The sequence below is a fragment of the Bombina bombina genome, chromosome 7 (assembly GCF_027579735.1).
Source record: "Bombina bombina isolate aBomBom1 chromosome 7, aBomBom1.pri, whole genome shotgun sequence".
In the NCBI taxonomy this organism is placed as follows: domain Eukaryota; kingdom Metazoa; phylum Chordata; class Amphibia; order Anura; family Bombinatoridae; genus Bombina; species Bombina bombina.
The window spans coordinates 239,151,902-239,173,932 of record NC_069505.1 but is presented as its reverse complement, the minus strand read 5'-3'; the positions used below and the strand labels follow the sequence as shown (position 1 = coordinate 239,173,932).

The 22,031-nt window shown below is 36.9% G+C and overlaps 1 protein-coding gene across 1 annotated transcript in view; it reads right to left on the bottom strand.

Moving 5' to 3' along the window:
- The window catches only part of LOC128636319 (receptor-type tyrosine-protein phosphatase beta), a 390,099-nt gene extending 372,348 nt beyond the window's left edge, over positions 1–17,751 (bottom strand). The window contains exon 1 of the mRNA XM_053689349.1: positions 17,550–17,751. Coding sequence (XP_053545324.1) covers positions 17,550–17,612 — 63 coding nt within the window. The 5' untranslated portion in view covers positions 17,613–17,751. The remainder of the gene's footprint in view (positions 1–17,549) is intronic.
- Between the last annotated feature and the right edge of the window lie 4,280 nt (positions 17,752–22,031).

Sequence of the window (22,031 nt, the reverse complement as noted above, 5' to 3'; positions counted from 1 at the left end):
GGCACAGGGAGCCATCCCGCTAAGCCTAATATTATCACGACTAGAGCTAGAGGACCGTATTAGCGCGGCTCTCTCTTCAGTGAGCTTAAGGTAAGTGCAGGCCCAGGGAGACATCCCGCTTAGCCTAATATTATCACGGCTAGAGCTAGAGAACCGTATTAGCGCGGTTCTCTCTCAAGCGAGCTTAAGGTAAGTGCAGGCACAGGGAGCCATCCCGCTAAGCCTAATATTATCACGACTAGAGCTAGAGGACCGTATTAGCGCGGCTCTCTCTCCAGCGAGCTTAAGGTAAGTGCAGGCACAGGGAGCCATCCCGCTAAGCCTAATATTATCACGACTAGAGCTAGAGGACCGTATTAGCGCGGCTCTCTCTTCAGTGAGCTTAAGGTAAGTGCAGGCCCAGGGAGACATCCCGCTTAGCCTAATATTATCACGGCTAGAGCTAGAGAACCGTATTAGCGCGGTTCTCTCTCAAGCGAGCTTAAGGTAAGTGCAGGCCCAGGGAGACATCCAGCTAAGCCTAATATTATCGCGGCTAGAGTTAGAGAACCGTATTAGCGCGGCTCTCTCTCCAGCGAGCTTAAGGTAAGTGCAGGACCAGGGAGACATCCCGCTAAGCCTAATATTATCACGACTAGAGCTAGAGGACCGTATTAGTGCGGCTCTCTCTCCAGCGAGCTTAAGGTAAGTGCAGGACCAGGGAGACATCCAGCTAAGCCTAATATTATCGTGGCTAGAGCTAGAGGACTGTATTAGCGCGGCTCTCTCTCCAGCGAGCTTAAGGTAAGTGCAGGCCCAGGGAGCCATCCCGCTTAGCCTAATATTATCGCAGCTAGAGCTAGAGAACCGTATTAGCGCGGTTCTCTCTCCAGCGAGCTTAAGGTAAGTGCAGGCACAGGGAGCCATCCCGCTAAGCCTAATATTATCGCAGCTAGAGCTAGAGAACCGTATTAGCGCGGTTCTCTCTCCAGCGAGCTTAAGGTAAGTGCAGGCACAGGGAGCCATCCCGCTTAGCCTAATATTATCGCAGCTAGAGCTAGAGAACCGTATTAGCGCGGTTCTCTCTCCAGCGAGCTTAAGGTAAGTGCAGGCCCAGGGAGCCATCCCGCTTAGCCTAATATTATCGCAGCTAGAGCTAGAGAACCGTATTAGCACGGTTCTCTCTCCAGCGAGCTTAAGGTAAGTCCAGGCACAGGGAGCAATCCCGCTTAGCCTAATATTATCGCAGCTAGAGCTAGAGAACCGTATTAGCGCGGCTCTCTCTCCAGCGAGCTTAAGGTAAGTGCAGGCACAGGGAGCCATCCCGCTTAGCCTAATATTATCGCTGCTAGAGCTAGAGAACCATATTAGCGCAGCTCTCTCTTCAGCGAGCTTAAGGTAAGTGTAGGCCCAGGGAGCCATCCCGCTAAGCCTAATATTATCGCTGCTAGAGCTAGAGAACCGTATTAGCGCGGTTCTCTCTGCAGCGAGCTTAAGGTAAGTATAAAGCTAAAGGGAATTTTTTCACCTGAAGTTTTGGAACATTTAATGAAAATGAATATAAATGTTCTAATAAAATGAAAGGGACGGTCTACTTGAAATGTTTTATTTTTTTAAAATATAGATAATCCCTTTATTACCCATTCCCCAGTTTTGCATAACCAACACGGTGTTATCAATATACTTTTTACCTCTGTGATTACCTTTATCTAAGCCCCTACAGTCTGTCCCTTATCTCAGTGCTCTTTATAATCTTGTATTTTAGCCATTCAGTGCTGGTTCTTGCATAACCATTATCATTCTCTACGGGAGTGAGCACAATGTTATCTATATGGCATATAGGAACTAGCCTTGTCTGGCTGTTGTGCAAGATATAAAAAGCTAATTGAAAGCACTGAGATAAAGGGGCCCTACAGAGACTTAGAAACAGGCAGTCTTAGACATTATAAAGTATATTAATATAACAATGCTGGCTAGTGAAGGTGTTATCTAGCTCTTTATGCAATAAAACTAAATAAAGTAGACTGTCCATTTAAAAAGACATGAAACCAATTTTTTTTTCTTTTATATTTTAGATAAAGTGTAACTTTCCAAATTTAATTCAAATTTGCTTCATTCTCTTATTATCCTTTTTTGAAAAGCATTACTAGGTGGGCTCAGGAAATGCACTACCAAGAGCTACCTGCAGATTGGTGGCTGCACATATATGTATCTCGTCATTGACTCATCCGATGTGTTCAGCTAGCTCCCAGTACTGCATTGCTGCTCCTTCAACAAAGAGTATCCAATAAGAGAATGAAGAAAATTTGATAATAAAAGTAAATTAAAAAGTTTTTTTTTTTTTTTTCTATTGGAATTGTGAAATACATTTTTTGGTCACTTTAAGCATCACCAAATAATGTGTAGTAAGTTTTTGGACTATCTTTACCAATCTAATTCAACGGGGTATTCTAGCTCCATAAAACTATTTTCCATAAGACCTGCAGTATTTAGCCATTTCACTTAGTAGTGCACTGGTGCTCCTTCAACAAAGGATACCAAGAGAACAAAGCACATTTGATAATAGAAGTAGATTGTAAAGTTGGCTTAAAAAGTTCTGCTCTAGTCATATTAAAGTGGTTGTGCTGGGAGGCAGAATAAATCTAGCAACGGATATGATTGTGCTGTTGGATAGATACAAAAAAACTATTGGTTTTGAATCACTCACTTCAAATGCAAAAAAAATAAATAAAAAGATATTCAATGTTTAAAGGGACATTCATTAGAACAAGTCATATTTGTACTAATACCTCTTGCTAACAAGAAATAGTATAACCTTAATCACAATAATACAATAATAATCACAATAAAACAATGATAATGCAATATTAATTACAATAATACAATGCTAAAGCAATATCAATCCCAATAATACAATATTAATGCAATATTAATCACAATAATACAATGATAATGCAATATTAATCACAATAATACAATAATAATACAATATTAATCACAATAATACAATAATAATCACAAAAATGCAATAATAATCACAAAAATACAATAATAATGCAATATTAATCACAATAATACAATAATAATACAATATTAATCACAATAATACAATGATAATGCAATATTAATCACAATAATACAAGAATACAGGAGGCAATAGAGCTACTCAGAGGGTTTAATACCAGAAGAAATCCAGTCAGATCACACAGTACCAAATGTAGTGCAGCAAATCAGAGGGTTTAAAGGGACACTGAACCCAAATTTTTTCTTTTGTGATTCAGATAGAGCATGAAATTTTAAGCAACCTTCTAATTTACTCCTATTATCAAATGTTCTTTATTCTTTTGGTATCTGTATTTGAAATGCAAGAATGTAAGTTTAGATGCCGGCCCATTTTTGGTGAACAACCTAGGTTGTCCTTGCTGATTGGTGAATAAATTCATCCACCAATCCAAAACTGCTGTCCAGAGTTCTGAACCAAGAAAAAAGCTGATACCTTCTTTTTCATATAACGATAGCAAGAGAATGAAGAAAAATTGGTAATAGGAGTAAATTAGAAAGTTGCTTAAAAATGCATGCTCTATCTGAATCACGAAAGAAAATTTTTGGGTTCAGTGTCCCTTTAATACCAGAAGAAATCCAGTCAGATCACACAGTACCAAATGTACTGCAGCAAATCAGAGGGTTTAGTACCAGAAGAAATCCAGTCAGATCACAAATTACCAAATGTAGTGCAGCAAGTCAGAGGGTTTAATACCAGAAGAAATCAAGTCTGATCACACAGTATCAAATGTAGTGCAGCAAATCAGAGGGTTTAATACCAGAAGACATCCAGTCAGATCAGACAGTACCAAATGTAGTGCAGCAAATCAGAGGGTTTAATACCATAAGAAATCCAGTCAGATCACACAGTACCAAATGTAGAGCAGCAAGTCAGAGGGTTTAATACCAGAAGAAATCCAGTCAGATCACACAGTACCAAATGTAGTGCAGCAAATCAGAGGGTTTAATACCAGAAGAAATCCAGTCAGATCACGCAGTCCCAAATGTACTGCAGCAAATCAGAGGGTTTAGTACCAGAAGAAATACAGTCAGATCACAAATTACCAAATGTAGTGCAGCAAGTCAGAGGGTTTAATACCAGAAGAAATCAAGTCAGATCACACAGTATCAAATGTAGTGCAGCAAATCAGAGGGTTTAATACCAGAAGAAATTCAGTCAGATCACACAGTACCAAATGTAGTGCAGCAAGTCAGAGGGTTTAATACCAGAAGAAATGCAGTCAGATCACACAGTACCAAATGTAGTGCAGCAAATCAGAGGGTTTAATACCAGAAGAAATCTAATCGGATCACACAGTACTAAATGTAATGCAGCAAATCAGAGGGTTTAATACCAGAAGAAATCCAGTCAGATCACACAGTACCAAATGTAGTGTAGCAAGTCAGAGGGTTTAATACCAGAAGAAATGCAGTCAGATCACACAGTACCAAATGTAGTGCAGCAAGTCAGAGGGTTTAATACCATAAGAAATCCAGTCAGATCACACAGTACCAAATGTAGTGCAGAAAATCAGAGGGTTTAATACCAGAAGAAATCCAGTCAGATCACACAGTGCCAAATGTAGTGCAGCAAATCAGAGGGTTTAATACCAGAAGAAATCCAGTTAGATCACACAGTATCAAATATAGTGCAGCAAGTCAGAGGGTTTAATACCAGAAGAAATCCAGTCAGATCACACAGTACCAAATGTAGTGCAGCAAATCAGAGGCTTTAATACCAGAAGACATCCAGTCAGATCAAACAGTACCAAATGTAGTGCAGCAAATCACAGTATTTAATACCAGAAGAAATCCAGTCAGATCACACAGTACCAAATGTAGTGCAGCAAATCAGAGTATTTAATACCAGAAGAAATTCAGTCAGATCACACAGTATCAAATGTAGTGCAGCAAATCAGAGGGTTTTATTACCAGAAGAAATCCAGTCAGTTCACACAGTACCAAATGTAGTGCAGCAAATCAGAGGGTTTAATACCAGAAGAAATCCAGTCAGATCACACAGTACCAAATGTAGTGCAGCAAATCAGAGGATTTAATACCAGAAGAAATCTAATCGGATCACACAGTACCAAATGTAGTGCAGCAAATCAGAGGGTTTAATACCAGAAGAAATCCAGTCAGATCACACAATACCAAATGTAGTGCAGCAAATCATAGTATTTAATACCAGAAGAAATCCAGTCAGATCACACAATACCAAATGTAGTTCAGCAAATCAGAGGGTTTAATACCAGAAGAAATCCAGTCAGTTCACACATTACCAATTGTAGTGCAGCAAGTCAGAGGGTTTAATACCAGAAGAAATCCAATCAGATCACACAGTACCAAATGTAGTGCAGCAAATCAGAGGGTTTAATACCAGAAGAAATCCAGTCAGTTCACACAGTACCAAGTGTAGTGCAGCAAGTCAGAGGGTTAAATACCAGAAGAAATCCAGTTAGATCACACAGTACCAAATGTAGTGCAGCAAATCCGAGGGTTTAATACCAGAAGAAATCCAGTCAGATCACCCAGTACTAAATGTAGTGCAGCAAATCAGAGGGTTTAATACCAGAAGACATCCAGTCAGATCAGACAGTACTAAATGTAGTGCAGCAAGTCAGAGGGTTTAATATCAGAAGAAATCCAGTCAGATCACACAGTACCAAATAAAGTGCAGCAAGTCAGAGGTTTTAATACCAGAAGAAATCCAGTCAGATCACACAGTACCAAATGTTGTGCAGCAAGTCAGAGGGTTTAATACTAGTGATGTCGCGAACCTAAAATTGACTTCAATAGGCAGGCGAACTTTAAAACCTACAAGGACTCTTTCTGGCCACAATAGTGATGAAAAAGTTGTTTCAAGGGGACTAACACCTGGACTGTGGCATGCTGGAGGGGGATCCATGGCAAAACTCCCATGGAAAATTACATAGTTTATGCAGAGTCTGCTTTTAACCCATAAAGGGCCTAAATCAACTAACATTCCCAAATTGTTTGCAGTAACGTGATTTAAAACATCAGTTATGATGTCGTATCTATCAGGTAGTTTAAGGGTTACGGTAATTTTGTTGTGTTAAGTAAAACTTTTCTTATCACTTGAATCCCTCTTACCCCCCCTTTTGTTGGAGCTCTATATGGCCTGCATGATTAGCCTGACAAAGTATAATAAGAAAACATCTGGTCTTGGACCCATGGTAACTAGGTTGTGTTAAGTAGTACTATTCTTATAACTGTAATCCCTGTTACTCCCCCTAACAAGGGACGTCTATATGGCCTGCATGATTACCCTGACAAAGTATAACATCAAGACACACGGTGTTGGACCCATGATAACTAGCTTGTGTTAATTAATACTTTTTTTGGCAATTTAAAGAAAAAGGTTAAGCACATACATATGAGTCGTGGCTGATAGCCTTGGAAGGGCAGCTATTAAAAACAGTAGGATCTGTAAGTCAGATAAACACACACGCCTGATAGAAAATACTATTAGATTACACTAGAAAAATGATTTAAATTATTTTTATGGGGGGGGGATTAAAAAAAGGTTAAACACATATGAGTCGTGGCTCATAGACTAGGGAGGGCAGCACATAAACACAGTAGGCTCTGTATGTCAGCAAAACACACAGGCCTGATAGGAAATTATATTAGATTACACTATCAAAAAAAATTAAACTTTTTTTTTATAGTTAAATTAAGGTGAAGAAGATATGAGTGGTGGCTGCCTGGCACAGACCAATTAACCAAAAGACTGAAAAAAATGAGGTATATTAATGCTGAGTGAGCCTGACAGGCACAGGCCTGATAGAAAATGTAATTAGATTACACTAGCAAAATATTTTTTTATTTATTTTTTTAATTTAAAATAATGTTATAAATGGATATTAACACTGGTGGCTGGCACAGAGCAATGAACCAGAGTATATGCTGTGTGACACTGGCCTGATAGAAAATGAAAAAAAATTACACTAGCAAAATAATTAAAATTTTTGGTTAGTTAAATTTAAACTAATGTTGTTAGGGAGATATCAGTGGTGGCAGTAGTCACAGCATATGCTGTGAGCCTTAAACACACAGCCTGAAAGCAAGGCAAATGCTAATAAAAAAAATAGGAAAAAAAAAAAAAACCCGTCACGAAATATAGCCCTAAAAAGGGCTTTTTGGGGTGCTGTCCTTGCAGCAGAGATGAGTGGAGTCCTTCTGGACTGTAGTGGACACTAAATACACTAGCCTAGCTATGTTTTTCCTATTAATGTCAGGAGCAAAAACACAACACGTCCTCTCATTAAGAAAGCAAGGTCGTTATGAGTCTAAAATGGAGGATTCCGAGTAGCTGGGAGGGTCTGTGAGGGAGTGTCTGATGTTGATTGGCTCTAATGTGTCAGACAGCTGTGACATACAGGGTCAAAGGTTCCTCAATGATGACACATAGGGGCGGATCGAACATCGCCATGTGTTCGCCCGCAGACGCGAACAAGCTATGTTCACTGGGAACCGTTCGCGGGCGAACAGTTCGGGACATCACTATTTAATACCAGAAGAAATCCAGTCAGATCACACAGTACCAAATGTAGTGCAGCAAATCAGAGGATTTAATACCAGAAGAAATCTAATCGGATCACACAGTACCAAATGTAGTGCAGCAAATCAGAGGGTTTAATACCAGAAGAAATCCAATCAGATCACACAGTACCAAATGTAGTGCAGCAAATCATAATTGTTTAATACCAGATGTAGCAGCTAATCATATGTAATACAACATATAAGAAAGTTCAATAGTGATACAGTAAAGCCAATCAGATGACTTAAAAATAATTGTCATATATTGACCTGTTACTATTTTTATTATAATTTATTACTTAGTACTGTGACAAATTGCAACAAACAAGTGACCAGGGTAATGGTAGAAGGCCTGTGTGTCAGTCACTGTTAGCTTTCATGTGAGATGATCCACAGGACAAATGGACTTTTGAGTTAAAAGATACTAAAGAATATAATAACCTCTATATTTAGTCTTGCACTAATGCAGCAATAGTTCCTACTTTGTATAAATCTTAAATAAATTGATGAGTTATTAAACTTAAAGGTACACTTCTCAGCAATAAAATAATACTCAAATGCATCATAACATTTAAAGGGACATGAAACCCAGTTTTTTTCTTTCATGATTTAGAAAGAGCATACAATTATAAACAACTTTCTAATTTACTTTTATTATCTATTTTGCTTCATTCTCTTGATATTCTTTGCTGAAAAGCATATCTAGATATGCTTAGTAGCTGCTGATTGGTAGCTGCACATAGATGCCTCCTGTGATTGGTTCACTGTGTGCCTTGCTATTTCTTCATTAAAGTATATCTAAAGAATAAAGCAAATTAGGTAATAGAAGTAAATTGGAATGTTGTTTAAAATTATATTCTCTACCTTAATCATGAAAGAAAATGTTTGGGTATAGTGTCCCTTTAATTATTACTTTATGGCTTACCTATATCTATGCATTTAACCTTGCAAAGGTGTTAAATACATACTCAAAGTCAGTCCAGATTGGCAATGCAATAACTTAACTGGAGCCATACTGAACACATCTGCTGAGCCAATCAGAGGCCGCATATGCACATAGTTGCTAATTACTGGACTCATTGAGCTCAGTATTCTCAGTTTACAGCTGCTCTGGAACTGACTTTTGTGATGCATAAAGAACATGTGATTTTAAACAACTTTCCATTCATTGGCTCACCCAATGATTTCAGCTAGCTCCCAGTAGTGCATTGCTGCCTCTTCAACAAAGGATATCAAGATAATAAGGCAATTTTGATAATAAAACTAAATGGAAAGTTCTTTAAAATTGTATGTTCTATCTGAATCATGAAATAAAATGTACATTTAACCCCTTTGATAAAAAGGAACAGTCTACTCCAAAATTTGTATTGTTTTTAAAAATATAGATAATCCCTTTATTACCCATTTCCCAGTTTTGCACAGTAAACACGGTTATATTAATATACTTTTTACCTCTGTAATTACCTTGTATTTAAGCCTCTGCAGACTGCCCCTTATCTCAGTTATATTAATATACGTTTTACCTCTGTGATTATCTTGTATCTAAGCCTCTGCAGACTGCCCCTTATGCTCAGTTATATTAATATACTTTTTACCTCAGTGATTACCCTGTATCTAAGCCTCTGCAGACTGCTCCTTATTTCATTTATATTAATACACTTTTTACCTCTGTAATTACCTTGTATCTAAGCCTCTGCAGACTGCCCCTTATCTCAGTTATATTAATATACTTTATACCTCTGTGATTACCTTGTAGCTAAGCCTCTGCAGACTGCCCCTTATTTCAGTTATATTAATATATGTTTTACTTCTGTGATTAATTCCTTGTATCTAAGCCTCTGCAGACTGCTCCTTATCTCAGATATATTAATACACATTTTACCTCTGTAATTACCTTGTATCTAAGCCTCTGCAGACTGCCCCTTATCTCAGTTATATTAATATACCTTTTACCTCTGTAATTACCTTGTATCTAAGCCTCTGCAGACTGCCCCTTATCTCAGTTATATTAATATACTTTATACCTCTGTGATTACCTTGTAGCTAAGCCTCTGCAGACTGCCCCTTATCTCAGTTATATTAATATATGTTTTACTTCTGTGGTTACCTTGTATCTAAGCCTCTGCAGACTGCTCCTTATCTCAGATATATTAATACACATTTTACCTCTGTAATTACCTTGTATCTAAGCCTCTGCACACTGCCCCTTATCTCAGTTATATTAATATACTTTATACCTCTGTGATTACCTTGTAGCTAAGCCTCTGCAGACTGCCCCTTATTTCAGTTATATTAATATATGTTTTACTTCTGTGATTAATTCCTTGTATCTAAGCCTCTGCAGACTGCTCCTTATCTCAGATATATTAATACACATTTTACCTCTGTAATTACCTTGTATCTAAGCCTCTGCAGACTGCCCCTTATCTCAGTTATATTAATATACCTTTTACCTCTGTAATTACCTTGTATCTAAGCCTCTGCAGACTGCCCCTTATCTCAGTTATATTAATATACTTTATACCTCTGTGATTACCTTGTAGCTAAGCCTCTGCAGACTGCCCCTTATCTCAGTTATATTAATATATGTTTTACTTCTGTGGTTACCTTGTATCTAAGCCTCTGCAGACTGCTCCTTATCTCAGATATATTAATACACATTTTACCTCTGTAATTACCTTGTATCTAAGCCTCTGCACACTGCCCCTTATCTCAGTTATATTAATATACCTTTTACCTCTGTGATTACCCTGTATCTAAGCCTCTGCAGACTGCTCCTTATCTCAGTTGTATTAATATACTTTTTAACTGTGTGATTACCTTGTATCTAAGCCTCTGCAGACTGCTCCTTACCTCAGTTATATTAATATACTTGTTACCTCTGTGATTACCTTGTATCTAAGCCTCTGCAGACTGCTCCTTATCTCAGTTATATTAATATACTTTTTACCTCTGCGATTACCTTGTATCTAAGCCTCTGCAAACTGCCCCTTATCTCAGTTATATTATTATACTTTTTACCTCTGTGATTACCTTGTATCTAAGCCTCTGCAGACTGCCCCTTATCTCAGTTATATTAATATACTTGTTACCTCTGTTATTACCTTGTATCTAAGCCTCTGCAGACTGCTCCTTATCTCAGTTATATTAATATACTTTTTACCTCTGTTATTACCTTGTATTTACGCCTCTGCAGACTGCTTCTTATCTCAGTTATATTAATATATGTTTTACCTTGGTGATTACCTTGTATCTAAGCCTCTGCAGACTGCCCCTTATCTCAGTTATATTATTATACCTTTTACCTCTGTGATTACCCTGTATCTAAGCCTCTGCAGACTGTCCCCTTATCTCAGTTATATTAATAAACTTTTTACCTCTGTGATTATCTTGTATTTAAGCCTCTGCAGACTGCTCCTTATCTCAGTTATATTAATATACTGTTTACCTCTTTGATTACCCTGTATCTAAGCCTCTGCAGATTGCTCCCTTATCTCAGTTATATTAATATACTTTTTACCTCTGTGATTACCCTGTATCTAAGCCTCTGCAGACTGCTCCTTATCTCAATTATATTAATATACTTTTTAACTGTGTGATTACCTTGTATCTAAGCCTCTGAAGACTGCTCCTTACCTCAGTTATATTAATATACTTGTTACCTCTGCGATTACCTTGTATCTAAGCCTCTCCAGACTGCCCCTTATCTCAGTTATATTAATACACTTTTTACCTCTGTGATTATCTTGTATTTAAAGGGACAGTCAAGGCCAAAAAAAACTTTTATTTTTCAAATAGGGCATGTAATTTTAAACAACTTTCCAATTTACTTTTATCAACAATTTTGCTTTGTTCTTTTGGTATTCTTAGTTGAAAGCTAGAACTAGGAAGGCTCATATGATAATTTCTAAGCCCTTGAAGGCCGCCTCTAATCACATGCTTTTGTATTTGCTTTTCACAACAGGGGAGAGTACTTCAGGTAAACCATATAGATAGCATTGTGATCACGCCCGTGGGTTGTGGCAGACACTGCACTAATTGGCTAAAATGCAAGTCAATAGATAATAACTAAAAGTCATGTGATTAGGGGCGGTCAGGAGATGCTTAGATACAAGATAGTCACAGCAGTAAAAAGTGTATTAATATAACTGTGTTGGTTATGCAAAACTGGGGAATGGGTAATAAAGGGATTATCTATCTTTTTAAACAACAAAAATTCTGATGTTGACTGTCCCTTTAAGCCTCTGCAGACTGCTCCTTATCTCAGTTATATTAATATACTTTTTACCTCTTTGATTACCCTATATCTAAGCTTCTGCAGATTGCTCCCTTATCTCAGTTATATTAATATACTTTTTAACTGTGTGATTACCTTGTATCTAAGCCTCTGCAGACTGCTCCTTACCTCAGTTATATTAATATACTTGTTACCTCTGCGATTACCTTGTATTTAAGCCTCTGCAGACTGCCCCTTATCTCAGTTATATTAATATACTTTTTACCTCAGTGATTACCCTGTATCTAAGCCTCCCCAGACTGCTCCTTATCTCAGTTTTATTTATATACTTGTTACCTCTGTTATTACCTTGTATCTAAGCCTCTGCAGACTGCCCCCTTATCTCAGTTATGTTAATACACATTTTACCTATGTGATTACCCTGTATCTAAGCCTCTGCAGACTGCTCCTTATCTCAGTTATATTAATATACTTTTTACCTCTGTAATTACCTTGTATCTAAGCCTCTGCAGACTGACCCTTATCTCAGTTATATTAATATAATTTTTACCTCTGTGATTACCCTGTATCTAAGCCTCTGCAGACTGCTCCTTATCTCAGTTATATTAATACACTTTTTACCTCTGTGATTATCTTGAATCTAAGCCTCTGCAGACTGCTCCTTATCTCAGTTATATTTATATACGTTTTACCTCTGTTATTACCTTGTATCTAAGCCTCTGCAGACTGCCCCTTATCTCAGTTATATTAATATACTTTTTACCTCTGTGATTACCTTGTATCTTAGCATCTTCTAACAGCCCCCTGATCACATGACTTTTTATGTATTATCTATTGACTTTCATTTTAGCCAATTAGTGCAGTGTCTGCCACAACGCATGTCTGTGAGCACAATGTTTTCTATATGGCCCACCTGGACTAGCAGTCTCCTGTTGTGAAAAGTAAATAAAAAGCATGTGATAAGAGGCTGTTTTTAGTGGCTTAGAAACAGACAGAAATTTAGAGGTTTAAAGGTTATAAAGTAAATTAATATAACAATGTTGGTTGTGCAAATCTGGGGAATGGGTAGTAAAGGTGTTATCTATCTTTTTAAACAGTACAAATTTTGGTGTTGACTGTCCCTTTAAGTTAAACAGTTATATACAAACAAAGTGCAATAATGAAATACTCTAATACACATTTATTATTATATGTTTATGTCTCTTTACTTTAACAAATTTAGGTTTTGTGATTGTTATAATAAAATGTTAGGACCTTTGCAAACCAAAGAGAGCAAAAAACAAAAAATCAATCTGTCAGTCTCAGACAACTTGGTTTATTTAATCAGAGCATAGTAAAATAGTAGACAAAATCATTTCCTTGAAATATATATTGGAATTTTATCAGATTTATATTTGTTATTTTCCCTTAAACAGTGATTAGAGCTTTGTGCTTTGAAAAAATTGGACAACTATCCTATTTCAGGGTGACACAGTAAGTTCTATATGATATGGTATAGGAAGCAGATATAGCACCTAGCAATGAATCACTCAGACAGTTGTACTTAATCATATACACTAAGGGCTAGATTTATCAAGGCTAGTTCAATTCTCCTTTGTATTCTCCTCCAAGTTCTCTGCAGCTCGCGATTGGAGAATGGAGAGGTGCACCAGTGTGAACAAATTTATCAAAATTGCAAGTATTAAATTGCGCTGTTTGGAAGGCGAGCTGGGACGGATTATGATGAATTTCTCCATGCAAAAAAAGGAAGTTCTCTTGATTTATCAATTCAAACACATGTTTTTCTAGGTAGCATTTTCACCCTCTTCAAGTATATATTATTTGTGTTTTACAAGGGGAAAATTTGCGGATTAATTTTGGTGTGTTACCATAATACATTTTTACTTTAACTTTGTTACAATAATAACCCTATACAGGTATACCCCGCTCATACAGCGGGTTAGGGACCGGAGCCCCGCTGTAAAATGAAAACCGCCTTAAAGTGAAACAAGGCAGTTTTAGCTTTCTTTCCACTTGCCAGTGTGTTTAAAAACTTGAAAACATATTTGAACTAGCATATATTAGGGGTGCAAAAGGGCTAAGTTTAGTTTAACACTAGCACAGCACAGTATTCAATAAATACTGTACTTGTAAAATAGTGACAATTACTGTAGTAAAAATTGCCAAACTATAGCACTGAGACACAGATTGCACTGTAAAGCTGTAAACAGAGTGAACTGCGCATAACAAAATGGTGCCAGTCACTTTTCTCGCAAACTCACAATGATTACAGCACTATTTCATAATCCTTGGAGGTTGAACTTCAGCTCCACAAAGCGCTGTATTAGCGAGTCGCTGTAAAGTGAAGCGCTGTAAAGTGAGGTATACCTGGTATAACCATAACACATTCAAATTGTTAATACAGTTTTCATTCGGCTATATTACGAGTTGTGCGTAATGCTGAAAAAAGCAGCATTAACAGGTCCTATCCTAACGCTGCTTTTTTACTACTGCTGGTATTACGAGTCTTGCAGGTTTAGGGGCACTGCACACTTCTTTGGCCTTACCACAAAACGACTTACGTAAACTTCGTAAACCCTTTTTTCTATGGGACTTCCATAGCGCCGGAATTACGAGTCTGTCCTGGGAGGCCAAAAAGTGAGCGGTGCACCCTCTACCTCCAAGATTCGTAACGCATTCTAAAGTCAGTAGTTAGGAGTTTTACACTACAAAGCCGTAGCATAAAACTCATAACTAAAGTGCTAAAAAGTACACTAACAACCATAAACTACCTATTAACCCCTAAACCGAGGCCCTCCCGCATCGCAAACACTATAACAATTTTAACCCCTAATCTGCTGCTCCGGACATCACCGCCACTATAATAAACATATTAACCCCTAAACCGCCGCACTCCCGCCTCGCAAACACTAGTTAAATATTATTAACCCCTAATCTGCCGCCCCTAACATCGCCACCACCTTCATTATACTTATTAACCCCTATTCTGCCTTCCCCAACGTCGCCACCACTATATTAAATGTATTAACCCCTAAATCTAAGTCTAACCCTAACCCTAACACCCCCTAACTTAAATATAATTTAAATAAATCTAAAGAAAACTACTATCATTAACTAAATTATTCCTATTTAAAACTAAATACTTACCTATAAAATAAACCCTAACATAGCTACAATATAACTAATAGTTACATTGTAGCTAGCTTAGGGTTTATTTTTATTTTACAGGCAAGTTTGTATTTATTTTAACTAGGTAGAATAGTTAGTAAATAGTTATTAAGAGCATCCTCTTCAAACGACGGCCTCTTCGTAATGAATATCTCTTTAACTGACATCATCAGAGATGGCGTCCCTTAGATTCGGATTGGCTGATAGAATTCTATCAGCCTATTGGACTTAAGGTAGAAAAAATCCTATTGGCTGATGCAATCAGCCAATAGGATTGAGCTGGCATTCTATTGGCTGTTCCAATCAGGATTTTTTCTACCTTAATTCCGATTGTCTGATAGAATTCTATCATCCAATCGGAATCTAAGGGACGCCATCTTGGATGACGTCACTTAAAGAGATATTCATTACGAAGAAGCCGTCGTTTGAAGAGGATGCTCCACGTCGGTTGGCTTACAGATGGACCCGCTCCGCTCTGGAAGGATAAAGATAGAAGATGCCGTCTGGATGAAGACTTCTGCCCGTCTGCAGGACCACTTCTGCTGGCTTCATTGAGGACATGTTGTCGCTTGGATGAAGACTTCTCCCGGTAATTGAATCTTCGGGGGTTAGCGTTAGGATTTTTTTAAGGGTGTATTGGGTGGGTTTATTTTTTAGGTTAGGGCTTTGGGCCTGCAAAAGAGCTAAATGCTCTTTTAAGGGCAATGCCCATCCAAATGCCATTTTCAGGGCAATGGGGAGCTTAGGTTTTTTTAGTTAGTATAAAAAAGGCCCTTAAAAGTTAAACAGCTCTTTTCCTTAAAAAAAATGCTAAGTCCCCCTCTAGCAGTAAAACCCCCCACCCACCAAACCCCTCAAAATAAAAAAACCTAACACTAAAAAATTCTTAACTACCCATTGCCCCTAAAGGGACATTTTCATGGGCATTGCCCTTAAAAGGGCATTCGGCTCTTTTACTGCCCTTAAAAGTGCATTTAGCTCTTTTAAGAGCTCCCAGAAATCTCTTAATTAAAAAAATAAAAAAATAAAAATAAAAAAGCCTTTTTAAATAAAAAAAGTCTAACCCCCCCAAATAGGTACTCACCGTTCCTGAAGTCCGGCGGAGAAGGTACTGTTCCAGGTGGTGAAGTCTTCTTCCAAGCACCCGACATCTTCTTCCAAGTGGGGACTTCTTCCTTCTTCATCCAGGTGGATTATGGGTTAATAGATTTATTAGGTAGATCGCGATGTGGGCGAATTAGCGGTTAATAGTTTAATTAGGCTTATTGCGTTGTAGGGGGTTGTCGGTTTAGGGGTTAATACTTTTATTATTAGTTCTGATGCAGGTTTGATGGTGGATATAGGGGATTTACGTGTCGGGTTTATTTTTGGGAGGCGGGTTAGACTTTTACGGGAGATTTGACATTTTATTTTTATTTTCTTAGGTGCCGGCAGTTTCTAAAGTTCTGTAAGTTGGCGACTTATGGCCCTTTATGAACTGCCGGCGGGGTTTATGTAATACCCCGATGTGCTAGGTGAAATTACGGGCACCGTGGGTTTCAGCAGTTGCGCTGAAGCTTGCGCCGTATATGTAATATCGCCCGTTTGTAAATATTTTTTAGACACGTGATTAGATCATTCATATATCAAACATACTTTGCAGCTTCATTATTATTATTTTTTGACTATTATTTTATTTCTGTAATGAGAACATTTATTTTAAGAAAATCCCCCTGGACTAGTGAGACATTGAAACAGACCAGTTAAAAAATAGATAGATAGATAGATAGATGATAGAAAGATTAAATAGATAGATGATAGAAAGATTAAATAGATAGATGATAGATAGATAGATAAAATAGATAGACACAGGCAGATTAAAAAGAAGATAAACATATTTTAATACCTTTATGAAGCAATTGTAAGAAAGTTAAAGTTTGCACACACACAATAAGTCATACTGTATCTGGGCAAGCTATGTGTATCTTGGGTTATATTATTATTCTTTAGCAAATGTTTTAAATGGTTTATTTACAAATATTCCCATAGACCTTACTAGTTAATTTAATAGAAAAATCACAAGAACATTGTTTCTAAAGAATGAGAGTATATCCCTATATTAGGCAAAGCTGGGTAATATATCTTATATATCTATATATATGGGGTAATATATCTTATATATCTATATATATGGGGTAATATATCTTATATATCTATATATATGGGGTAATATATCTTATATATCTATATATATGGGGTAATATATCTTATATATCTATATATATGGGGTAATATATCTTATATATCTATATATATGGGGTAATATATCTTATATATCTATATATATGGGGTAATATATCTTACCCTATAATATGGGTAATATATCTTATATATCTATAACTTGGTTAGCATCACCCCCCCCCCCCCTGCCAAAAAAAAATAAAGCCCCAAAAAACAACCTAGCAATCTATTGAGAGGTTTCCGGGTCTATACTTTGTATTTGATTCCAGTTGAATTGGACATATTGTAAAAACACCATTATGGTTACAGTTATGCCCCCCCGCAGTGAAGTGATTCCTACCTTTCCCAGTAGAATCCCTACAATGAGCAGCAGTGGGGACAGATTCCTGCACATCCTGGGCATCTTCAGTTGTGTGACACTCAGACTTTTGTTCCCACTAAGGACATGGCAGGAAGCACTTCAGCCACACTTAAGTTCCCAGACTCTTTACTAAAGCAGCACAAGCAGCCCAGTATCTCCCAGTATCTCTGCACCACTGCTTGTTACATTCATGTACAAATGCAAAAGCTTCAAGGAAGAAAATAAATGATCTCTGGGGTGGAGCAACTAGTGCCAAACGTCACTTTTTGTTGTTTAACCCCCTCAGTGCTGGCCTAGCAGTCATCCCAAGGAATCTGTGTCAGAGCACCAATAAGCAGCAGCCCAGTAAAGGGTCAAATAGCTTCATTGACATTTTTCATTTTTTTGGATACTATCTGCTGCTGTCAGTAAACTCACTCTTCTTGTTCTTGCTATGATGTTTATTCTTTCTCACATTCCTTTCCCACCATGATTTTGAGGAAGTCGTTCACTTAAAAAAAAAACTAAGCCCCCACTCCTCCCACATTCCACTATAATTTAGTTAGAAAGCAGTGAAAATGGGTTCACTGGCTAAGAAAGGCGCTGTTTGCACAAATAGCCATTCTAAGGGAAAGCAGATCATCTTGATAGATACTCAGTCTTCATTCCTTTGTAGCTGATGTCCATCATTTTATCACTGGAAGACCTCAATTACAATTCATATGGAAGAAGTATTTTTCTATTTTTTTCTTTCAGTTCTAAGTAATTTCCCTCCTCTATCTATCAAACCAGACAGCATTAAAGGGGCAAGAAACATGACAGCAAAATATCCTATTCATATTATAGAGCACCAATTCAACCCCTTTAAAATATTTTGGGCATAAAAAATAAGGCAACAAAATATTGTGACTTGTCTAACAGAAAAAAACAGAATTGTTCTGTAGGATAGAAGGTAATAACAGCAGCTATATTGGAGGGCATGAGAAACAAAAACTAAATACATAATTCAATGAACAAAAACATGGAATATCATTTAAATCTTCAACTTTTAATGTCCCTTTAATTTGCCAATGCCTGTTAGATTATGCCACATAAAGAAATATGTTATCATTTAGAAATTGCTGCTCAGTATGTAACATATTTTATCTGGTTATGCCTTGTAAGAAAATAATGTGGGTACATTTAGAATCAAAACATTTCTTCTAGTGAAGAAACCATTGGGATAACAATATTTTATATTGAAACAGTATTTTACAGTTTCTAAACTAATTAAAACTTACAAAGTCTAACCGTGAACATTTTAACATACTGTAATTGATGAGTCATTAAACCTTAAAGTGAAGGTAAATTTAGATGATAAAGTGCCCGGTTTTAAAAAATCCGATTAAAAACAGGGGCACTTTAATTCCTCAAAATTTACATTTCACTCGTGTTGTGAAATATACTTACCTTTTAATCTTGACAGCCGCTCCAGCGATTCCCCCGGTTATCGCAAGCCTCTTCATACGTCAGAAATGACGGATAGGTCATCCTCCAATCACGGTTTCCTCCCTGGGGGAATCAGTGTCTGATTCAACGCCGTGATTGGAGGAAGCCGGATTCCTCATTTTTGACCCGGGAAGAGGCTTTGCAACGGGCAGGGGAAGCGATGCAGCGGCTGCCAAAATGAAAAGATAAGTATTTTCACAACACAAGTGAAATGTACATTTTTTATAAATTAAAGTGCCCCTGTTTTTAATCGGATTTTTAAAAACAGGGCACTTTATCATCTAAATTTACCTTCACTTTAAAAAGGTAGAACTGACTGAGTGTCTGATAAATATAATCTGTCATTTTCAAGATATCAAATTTTTAGAAATATAGTAAATATGTATAGAAACTGGATACATTTTAAGGAAACTAGTTTTGTAACATTATTTCATTTGAACATTATTTCATAGTGTGATTGTACTGATTCATAACACAAGTTGAAGAACAGACCTCAAATAGTGTGTCACACCGTCTGTGTGTGATATAACAGCTCTGCTATTCTGACAGTGAAATTAAATTATAGTTTATATATAATGTTTGTTTTTTTAATAAAATGTAATTTAATTCTAAAATGTAAAAAATGCCGTAAAAATAAATAAATATTTTTTTGCCCTTTTATGTTGCATTATTGAGCTTCTCGCCACTACGGATATCAAGAAAGCAATAGATACAAAATATATTGTGTCTAGCTATTAAATCACAACCAAAGCGTGCAAACTGAGACTGTACCATTTAAACTTTGAATGGAGATTAAAGGGACGCTAAACACAATATTTTTCTTTAATGATTCAGCTAAAGCAGAAATTTTAAGCAACGTTCTAATATACTCCTACTATCAAATTTTCTTCATTCTCTTGGTATCTTTATTTAAAAAGCGAGAATGTAAAGCTTAGGAGGGCAGCCCATTTTTGGTTTAGCACCTGGGTTACACTTGCTTATTGGTGGCTAAATGTAATAGGGACGGAGGGTAGACTTTTAATACATTAAAAATACATTAAGCTTATATTCCTTAAAGGGATATGAAACTCCAACACTTTCTTCTGTGACTCAAACAGAGCAGAACATTTTAAACAACGTTTCCAGTTTAATTCTATCATCAAATTTGCTCTGTTCCCATAATATTCTGTGTTGAAGAAATACTGTACCTAGGTAGCATCAGGAGCACTATGTGGCAAGAAATAGCACTGCCATCTAGTGCTTTTGCAAATGGATCACATTCTTGCAAAACTGCTGCCATATAGTGCTCCAGAAATAGTCCGGCTCCTAAGCTTACGTCCCTGCGTTTTAACAAAAGATACCAAGAGAATGAAGAAAATTGATAATTGATTTAAATTAAAAAGTTGTTTAAAATCATATGCTGTTGTCTCTAATTATTGGCTATGTTTACATTATGTCCCATTGATTAATCTTCTGTATATCACCCCTAAGCTAAATCAGCAGGATAGTAATCAGATAGAAGGGTTGTCTCTAATTATTGGCTATGGTTACATTATATCCCATTGATTAATCTTCTGTATATCACCCCTAAGCTAAATCAGCAGGAGAGTGATCAGATAGAAGGGTTGTCTCTAATTATTGGCTATGGTTACATTATATCCCATTGATTAATCTTCTGTATATCACCCCTAAGCTAAATCAGCAGGAGAGTGATCAGATAGAAGGCTTGTCTCTAATTATTGGCTATGGTTACATTATATCCCATTGGTTAATCTTCTGTATATCACCCCTAAGCTAAATCAGCAGGAGAGTGATCAGATAGAAGGGGTGTCTCTAATTATTGGCTATGTTTACATTATGTCCCATTGATTAATCTTCTGTATATCACCCCTAAGCTAAATCAGCAGGATAGTAATCAGATAGAAGGGTTGTCTCTAATTATTGGCTATGGTTACATTATATCCCATTGATTAATCTTCTGTATATCACCCCTAAGCTAAATCAGCAGGAGAGTGATCAGATAGAAGGATTGTCTCTAATTATTGGCTATGGTTACATTATATCCCATTGATTAATCTTCTATATATCACCCCTAAGCTAAATCAGCAGGAGAGTGATCAGATAGAAGGCTTGTCTCTAATTATTGGCTATGGTTACATTATATCCCATTGATTAATCTTCTATATATCACCCCTAAGCTAAATCAGCAGGAGAGTGATCAGATAGAAGGCTTGTCTCTAATTATTGGCTATGGTTACATTATATCCCATTGATTAATCTTCTGTATAATATCACCCCTAAGCTAAAACAGCAGGAAAGTGATCAGATAGAAGGCTTGTCTCTAATTATTGGCCATGGTTACATTATATCACATTGATTAATCTTCTGTATATCACCCCTAAGCTAAATCAGCAGGAGAGTGATCAGATAGAAGGGTTGTCTCTAATTATTGGCTATGGTTACATTATATCCCATTGATTAATCTTCTGTATATCACTCCTAAGCTAAATCAGCAGGAGAGTGATCAGATAGAAGGCTTGTCTCTAATTATCGGGTATGGTTATATTATATCCCATTGATTAATCTTCTGTATATCAGCCCTAAGCTAAATCAGCAGGAGAGTGATCAGATAGAAGGCTTGTCTCTAATTATTGGCTATGGTTACATTATATCCCATTGATTAATCTTCTGTATAATATCACCCCTAAGCTAAAACAGCAGGAAAGTGATCAGATAGAAGGCTTGTCTCTAATTATTGGGTATGGTTATATTATATCCCATTGATTAATCTTCTGTATATCAGCCCTAAGCTAAATCAGCAGGAGAGTGATCAGATAGAAGGCTTGTCTCTAATTATTGGGTATGGTTACATTATATCCCATTGATAATTCTTCTGTATATCACCCCTAAGCTAAATCAGCAGGAGAGTGATCAGAGAAGGGGTGTCTCTAATTATTGGCTATGGTTACATTATATCCCATTGATTAATCTTCTGTATATCACCCCTAAGCTAAA